The 8,792-nt window shown below is 45.5% G+C and overlaps 1 protein-coding gene across 1 annotated transcript; it reads right to left on the reverse strand.

Annotated features, from left to right (window-relative positions):
- Positions 1 to 2,226: 2,226 nt before the first annotated feature.
- Positions 2,227 to 8,233, reverse strand: Mat2a (methionine adenosyltransferase 2A). Its single transcript, XM_059257991.1, has 9 exons — positions 8,139 to 8,233; positions 5,615 to 5,692; positions 5,233 to 5,355; positions 4,391 to 4,503; positions 4,160 to 4,303; positions 3,779 to 3,997; positions 3,289 to 3,471; positions 3,061 to 3,194; positions 2,227 to 2,478 (listed from the first exon to the last, which is right to left on the reverse strand). The coding sequence occupies exons 1-9, from the start codon at positions 8,227 to 8,229 to the stop codon at positions 2,376 to 2,378; spliced, it is 1,188 nt and encodes a 395-aa protein (XP_059113974.1). The 5' UTR covers positions 8,230 to 8,233; the 3' UTR covers positions 2,227 to 2,375.
- Positions 8,234 to 8,792: the final 559 nt, after the last annotated feature.

Consider the following 8,792-nt stretch of genomic DNA (forward strand, 5'->3'; position numbering starts at 1 on the left):
CTACAGCCAACTGAGCAATTTAAAAATTCTCCATAGCTGTTCTTGCTACTAAGCAACATTCATTTATCTCATTCCTGTCCTTAGCCAACAAGGTTATTCACAATGGAATGGCATCTAAAGACTTGAGATGGAGAATTGCTAATTACCCAAGTTTGCGGTCTCTGGAATGCTGGGATTCCAAGTATGAGCCACAGAGGGTTTGGTTTCTAGGCTCCTTGAAATCACTAAACCTTTACAAGACCATACAGTGGGTTTTGTTTGCCATAAATTAAAGCTGTACTTTTGGGAAATTTGTTCAATTATTTTAATAAACTTTAAAGTCTCTTAAAATGTTTTTAGCATTGAAAGAGCAAAGTGTTTTAAAATGTCTTCCTGTCACCACAGAAGCCCTGCCCCCCTCAGATAAACCCATACTTCTAAATCTCAGGTAATAGGTATTTTCAAGTTCCTGAGAATCTTTCCCTGTCCACCTGAAGATAGCAGGAGCATACTAGTTCTGCTATCCTTAAACTCAAGAGAATCTTTTACTTGCTTGGGGAGTGGGGGGCGGGAGGCGATGCCTAACCACAGCATGCAAACATGTAAAGTGTTGCTTCCCAGGATTTTACATGGCAAATATAAATAAAAGCACCCCTACATGTTCTCCTGATCTCCACACATACACCATGTTATGTGCAAAATATTAAACTAGGTTTCCTAAATTACCACTCCAAACTTTTAGCCACAATTTCTCTTATACATGGTTGAGAACTTTGCCTTTGGCAATGGGTGGCAGATGCAGTAAGGGATGCATGCAGATTTTAACTTAGAAAGCAACTTATGGACACAGTTTGGGTAGAACCTAGCATTTTATTTAGATCTTCATTAAACTGTTGGAATTGAGAACCAGACATACGTAATAAACCTCCAAAAATAGATCCTGAAAGGCACTTTCTTGCTTAGGGCAAGCAGTCATGGAATAAGCATGTAAACAAGCTGGCTTCTCTGTACCACACCAGCCAAGTCAGCTTTCTCCATGTCCAGCCGCACCAGCTCTGCCCTCCCTTCTGTTAACACCAGCCAGACCCCCTGTAGGTCTAACCCAAGGTTTTTCTGTAGGACACCTTGGCCTACCTGGGAATGCTGGAAACATGTTAAAGGAATCATGGTGTTGAGGAAAAAAAAACCAAAAAAAAAAAACCAAAAAAAAAAAACAAAAAACAAAAACAAAAAAAAAAACCTCTTTTAAAAGCTGCCATCTGAGGTGATGGCTTCTCTGTACTTACGCCATACCCCAGAATACAATAAATAAGCAATTAGAAAATGTTCAAGTATGAAGGGCTTTCCTCCTCCCCGCCAAAAGCACTGCTCTCTGAAGGAAGCTGGTTTCTCTGTAGCCACACCAGCTGTTCAGAAAGCTCATTGGACCTGGTTTTGAAAATAAAACAGAGTTAAAACCCTGGGAGGAGCTATTGTGCAGTGTGGAGTACTGTCTTTCTTATAAAGAAAAAAGTTACCTGGTACCAAAGTGTGCAACCTACAGACCCTCAGGTACTGCCCCGTGACTTCTCTGTATGACATCACAGGGTGCCAAGTGCCTGTTTTTCTAGACTACAAGTTGGTGAGGTTTGGCTAGTGCTGAAACCATGCATAGGATTGGTTTACTAAATAAAACCTTATTACGTACGTCCTCCAAAGACAGCTGAAAAGTGGAGAGATTTTGATTTGGTGCTGTTTAAGAGGTGGCAATTAATAGCATAAGCACCAGGGAGATGGTTTAGTTGTAACTGCCTTTTTTTAAAGTCAGGCTAGAGCTCCAACTGAAACTTGCGTTTCATGCAAGATTGACTGGATAGGGAACACTCCCTGACACAGAACTACATAATTAGAAATGACCGAGTTACAGGGAGGATAAGGGAAGGGGCTTCACATTCAATAAATAGAGCTCAAGACATTACAAATTCATGCTGACAGGGCTATGGCATTGCCAACGTCTATAGTCAAACTACAAGTACTTTACGTGCACATTACAAGGACATTTTCAGCATCTGGTGGGAAAGTAATTGCAGTTAGGACTTTGGAGGATTAGGTGACAGGGCACAAAGGTTCGATTTCAAAGCATTATCCACTACAGTGTTTGTTTCTAGGCAGTTACATGGATCACCTATGCTCACTATATCCATTATAATGGTGAACAAAACACCTAGGGACAGAATAGCAAGCCCAACTTACAGTCCCCACAAAAGCTAAAATTCATGTCATTGATTAGAGTGACTGCAACTGATCAGGAGCTGAAAGAGGACAGAAAATTTTAGGAAGTAGGGCCCTTTCCCTCAGAGCTTGAAGGCTTCTCTGTAGCCTACGCCAACAAGTCTGGGGAAAAAAGGCTAACACTTTCAGTATTTAAGCTTTTTGGGCACTTCCCATGGGAAGCTGTCCCTACCAAAGTGGCCATAGGCTGCAGTCCTCTGATAAATTGGCTTCTTCAGATCCAGATCCCTGGAATATACAAGTCCATAACTTAATATGTAGCATTAAATTAAAACAAAGCAAAACAATCAGCAAGACTCATTCAAGAGCTCTGGCAATGAGTTCAGTTCTCCCTGGGGCTTGCTAGGAAAAAAGTTCAGGGCAGAAGTGTTTGTTACTTCCCTGGTGTCCAAACTCCTTGCACAGTCCTTATTAGTAACTACAGTTCTTGTTTTCCAGCCCTGGCTTGACAAATAGGAAAACTTATCATTCACAGGAATTCCAATTAAATACTTACCAAGGTCCAAGCACTGCCCACTATGGTTATTTTCTTTGTAACTTTGATCATCCCACCTTAGCTTATTAATTCTTAATGTAGCACCCTTAGTTAAGATTAAGCACAAATCTCAGTATTGAAGATGGAGAACTTTTTAGGATGTTACTGAGTCACAGAACACTAACTTTATCATCAGCTAGGTCCTCTCCAGGCAACTGAAAATCCTGGCATGTTCTAGGAATTCAAAGAGGAGTCGACCTTCATCTCCTCAGATTTTAGTATATATGCCCATACCCTCCCTATTTCTCACTAGCAACAGGCTTTACCATCTTTACCTGACAATGACCCCAGGGCGAAGATCAAAATTCTTCTTTACAATTTCTAATAGCTCTCTCTCACTCTTCTGAGAAGTGCCATAATGGAAAATGGAGATCGACAATGGATGAGACACTCCAATAGCATAAGAGACCTAAAAGTCAGTGATATAATATGGTTATAAAATAGGGAAGTATATAAACTATTTTACTAAATACCCTTCTCCCATTTCCCTGTCCATTACATACCTGAACAAGAACCCTCCTGCACAGACCTCCTTTAACAAGGGATTTTGCTACCCAACGAGCAGCATAAGCAGCTGAGCGGTCCACTTTGGTATAATCCTTTCCTGAAAAGGCCCCTCCTCCATGAGCTCCCCAACCGCCGTAAGTATCCACAATGATTTTTCGGCCAGTCAAACCAGCATCACCCTGAAATTATAGGATTTAAGTCATGTAATCTTTTCTACTAAGTGGTTCTCGACTAGGCTATTAGGAACCATTCAAGATACATATGTGGCTAGCAGTAGCTCACATGTACAATCCTAGTGCGTGGAAGGCTGAGGCAGGACAAGGTGTTGAAGGCTAGCTGCACAGCCACATTAACATCAGACACACAGTGAAATTGGGGGTAGCCTGGGCTACACAAGACACGGGGTGTGTGTTATGTGACCTGGGGGTGGAGTCAGCCGAAAACTAAGTAACCAACAATAACCAAAACATTTCATACATTCATTACCTGAGGCCCACCAATAACAAATCTGCCACTTGGCTGTAGGTGGTAAATTGTATCCTCATCAAGGTATTTTGCAGGTACAACAGCTTTGATCACTTTCTCCTTTAGGGCATCCCTCATCTCATCAAGACAAACTTCTTCATCATGTTGCACAGATATAACAATTGTATGGACTCTGATAGGAAGCACAGCACCTCGATCTTGCATATACTGCACAGTCACCTTGAATGCAAAATAGACCAGAACACTCGTCTAACCAGTGTTGTTCTCTATTATATGTTTAAATATAGCAAAAAGACATTATTCTCCCCAGTCAGTATAATTAAGTAACTTAGGAATTTTAATGTAATTTGAGATGAACGTAGCTTTAAAATAACCACTTACTTGAGTTTTAGAATCTGGGCGTAACCAAGGCAATGTGCCATTGCGGCGTAGTTCTGCCAGTTTGGCATTTAGCTTGTGCGCTAAGACAATGGTTAAAGGCATACACTCTTCAGTTTCATCAGTGGCATACCCGAACATCAAACCCTAAGAAATGGGAAAAGTGAAATGAGAAAGTGCACTCTGAGTTTCAGATGTACTGTTAAAAGAGATGCCAACAAACCGTCACAATACCTGGTCTCCTGCACCAATGTCTTCCTCATTCCGGTCAAGATGAACACCTTGGGCAATATCTGGTGACTGTTGTTCCAAGGCAACCAACACATTACAAGTCTTGTAGTCAAACCCTACAAACAACAAGGTGTTCCAATCACCCTCATTTTTTCTTTTAGTGTTAAGAGTAGTGCTGTGTTGCTAGCAATTGAGACACTTCTACTTTTTTACAAGAAGGGTAGCGAGGTGATGGTGGCACATGCACACCATTAATCCCAGCACTTGGGAGGCAGAGGTAGACACATCTCTGAGTTCCAGGACAGCCCGGGGATACACAGAGAAACCCTGGGGGGGGGGGGGGAGATTAAATAAAAGGCTAAGGATTAAGCGAAGAAAAAAATATTGATTCAGAGATTTACGATTCACTATTTTAAGAGACCATATTCACACAATTCACTTATTGCCCCCCTCTCCAACATGGTTTGAAATAAGGTTTTTAACTTGGCTGGCCTCAAACTAAGCAGCTAACTCCTGCCTGACCTCCAGAAGTTCAATTTACAGGTATATCATCATGTCTGGCCTCTCTATTGATGTGAATCTGTACTTTAGTTGTAGGATAAGACACTGCTTTTGCACTAAATGTCACACTTTTAGAGGACAGAATAGGCTGGATCAGAAAGCTGAGAGGATATGATAAAACTGCAATCAGTTAAGGAAATAGGCTGGATCAGAAAGCTGAGAGGATATGATAAAACTGCAATCAGTTAAGGATTACTAGCAACATTCTAGAAGCTTCTCCGGCCAGCATCAGATTCTATGTCTGCAAAAATGAGTTTACGGAAAATTAAATATTTAGTACATACCTTTGGAAGAATCATCATATCCAATGTGCTTAATGGCTTCACGAACTACTTTCTGGTAATCAATGGCAGCTCTGGATGTAATTTCCCCAGCAAGAAGGATCATTCCAGTTTTAGCAACAGTTTCTAATAAAACAGAAATTTATACCTAAAATATTAGTGGTGGGGGGTGGGGTGGGAGAAGTTGGAGAATTCAACCCATTTTGTATATGCTATATCCCTGGGCTTCATTTTCTACTTCTGAGATAAGGTCTTGCTAAACTGTCCACACGGGCATTTAACTTGCTACCTCCAGCCTCAGCCTCCCAAGTAGCTAGTAGCATCACAGATCCATCATGCTTCAAATGACCTCTTTCTCACTCATAAGCAAGTGTTGTGTACCCACCACAAGCCACTTTGGCGTCGGGGTCCTGCTGAAGGTGTGCATCAAGAACAGCATCACTGATCTGGTCACAGATCTTATCTGGAAAATAAAAATTCCGATTCAATTTAACCATTACTGTTAACCCCATCTATAATGTAACTAGCACTAGATGGCCACCTTGAGGGCCAAGTACAGCTGTGAATTTGTAGATGACAAAAATCTTGTCGTGCTGTCAAAAGATTATAGACTTATCTGCACCAGAAAAATCTCTGGAGCCTTTTGGTTTTTTGAGACAGGGTTTCAGCTTATTACCTAGTCTGAGCTCAAACTCATGGCAATTCTGACTCAGTCTCCAGAATGCTGGGATTAAAGCATGTGTCACCATTCTAGGATAAACTTTTTATGGTAAAAATGAAAGGCAGCATTATTTGTATAATCCTGGCTCACACTTGTGCCATGGTGCTCATGTACAGATCAGAAGACAACATTAGGAGGAGTTGGTTCTCCATTATGTATCCCAGATCCCAGAGACTGAACTCTGGTCTCAGCAGGCTTGGCAGCAAGTACTCTTAACCCACGGAGCAATCTCACTGGCCCTACCCACGTAACTTTGAGGGAACAATTCTACTGCACTGCATTAAGTATGAGATCTTAACTGTTAATAAAAGCACTGCTTTACCAGGAGCTATTTGTCAGAATAAAAATTACTGTATACAGGGATGTATGCTACTTGAAAACTTGGTATTTTAGCCTGAATATCGTTACACATGCTCACCAAAAGCCAGAACATTCATTCAGCATATTTAAGCCATTCTAGTCCATTATATAGCTTACACCTTACAATGAATTCAGTTCCACCTCAAAGTATTTCAATTATTTTCTATGTTAAATAATAAACAGAACGGCCATGTAAACTCAGATTAATCAAGTCAAAGTAGAAATGATGATTATCTTGAAATCCCAAAGCCTACCCCATGAAATAACTTCACAGTCTATTTTAAAGATCAATCGTTCTATTTCATCCCCCACATTTAAAATTCGTTACAAATTTAACCCAAAGAGCCAACTGTCAGGTCTATTTCTTAAAAGAACAGTTCATTTCCCCTATTAATAGAACCACTCAGTTTTCCTTAAGTTCTAACTAGTACCAAATCTCTGTACCTGGGGTTCTGAATAAACCAAGGCCATATGTAGACCAACCACTCTAACCTTGAAGAACACTAACCTAATTGGGAAACGAGACTTTTAAAACTATGAACAGGAATAACAGCAAGAGATGATCCAGGAAACTGTTCAAATGCATTCTATAGCATACTCAATTTCTCCTTGAAAAGGTGGTAACATGTAGCCCAGGCTAACCTCAAATTTAATCTCCTGCCTCTACACTCTAAATGCTGGCATTACAGAAGTGTACCACCATGCCTGGCTCCAGTCACCTGGATTTTGTGTACTGCAGCCAGAGCCTTAAGACCCAATCTATCAACTGTAACAAGGGAGTGGCTCAATCGATGTGGAGGTACCCCTTTCCTCGAGGAAAACCCACCACAGCGACACTTGACTTTCATTCATCAAGATCCTCCTGGGTTTGTTCTCTATCATCAATGAGGCCACTAACTACAAGCAGATCATCTCTTCCATCAGACCAAGTAGTTAGTATGTTACTGTGGACCCTTTAACAGAAGCAGCTCAAATAGCATGCCGTTTACTAGATGGTATGTTCAGTCTGAGACCCAAAGTTCCCCTAAAATAGCTTCATTGTAACCCATTTCATCATGGCGGCTCAGTGGACAAAGCCAAAAGAATCGTGAAAAAAAAAATCCTCCTTTAGTCGAGGGAAAGCGCCAAAGGAAAGACTTTAAAAGGAAACCTAAGGCGATGGGAGTCTGCACTTAATTCATGCTCCTCACCCTTTTCACGCAGCCTCCAAATAAGGGATGCCCTCCCTAACTCGCGCTATATTTAGCCGGCGGCTGCCTGTCACCTTGAAGGCCTAAGGACATGTCCACCCATACTCTTGAGCATTTCCAGTGGCCGGAAGCCATGTGTAATGGAGACAGGACGTTTGGAGACAGCAGCCCCCCACTTCAAACCCCGGGGTCGGGTAGCTCGGGGCCCCGCCAGCTCCGCTTCGCCCCGAAGCCACATGCGGTGAACACGTGGTTGGCGCTGCAATGCGGGGCGCGCGCTCCCGACGGCCGGGGCGAGCACGCGGGGCGGGGTCGCCCACTGGAGCCTTTTTCCAGACGACGGGACCAAAGAGGAAACGGGGCCCTCCCCGCGCCGATCGCAGGCTGCCGCGGGGCCCCCCGCCCTTCTCGTTTTCTGGAACCTTCCGCATGCCGGGGCGCGCCGCCGGATGGGGATGGGAGAAAGGGGGGGGAGGGGAGCGGCGGCCACACACTGCAAACGCGCGGCGCCACGAGGGAGGCGCGCGGCCGCCGCCGCCGTGCTCACCGATCCGACACCCACCCCCCCGTCCCGCCCCCGCCTCCCAGCGCCACTGCCCTCCGCCCCTTCCCCGCTCCGAGTCCCCCGTCCGCCTCACCTGGGTGACCTTCCCCCACGGACTCGGAGGTGAAGAGGAACGTCCCCTCCTCAATGAACGCCTCATGGAAGCCGTTGAGCTGTCCGTTCATGGCGGCGGCGGCGGCGAGAGAAGGCGACTCGGGGGCGACGGAGCAGCGGCGAGGCAGGGCACTGCGAAGCGCGCAGAGGGAGGCTTGCTTCGGCTCTCGGCGGGCTGGAGACTCGGAGCGCACGGAGCGGCGGGCGACGGGGCCCGCTATTTATAGAGCGGCGCCGCGCGCGCGCCCGGCTCGGGCCCCGCCCCTCGGCGTCGCGCGCCAATGCGCCAGCGGCCGGGGTGCGGGGTGGGCAGGCTGGTGCGGGCCAGACCATTCTGCGGCCGGGCGGGGGGGGGGAAGGACAGCGGAGGGAACCGCGCCTCCTGCCCGTAGTTAGCCGTCTCGGCGGCCTAAGGTAAACGGAGGGAGGTGTGAGTACGTGGAGAGACCGGGCTTCGAGGCCCCTTCCCACGACGGACGCCGGAGGGGAAGGCGACTTGGATTCGAGGGACGGTCTCCCCCTGTGCGGGGACATGGCACATCCCTCCCGACCGTTGCCCGCGGAGGTCCGCCGGCGCGCGCGCCCCCCGGCGGCGGCGGCGGGCATGGCGGCCGTTTTGTGCGGTGACTCTCTA

Source organism: Peromyscus eremicus, chromosome 3, assembly GCF_949786415.1.
Source record: "Peromyscus eremicus chromosome 3, PerEre_H2_v1, whole genome shotgun sequence".
NCBI classification, from domain to species: Eukaryota; Metazoa; Chordata; class Mammalia; order Rodentia; family Cricetidae; genus Peromyscus; species Peromyscus eremicus.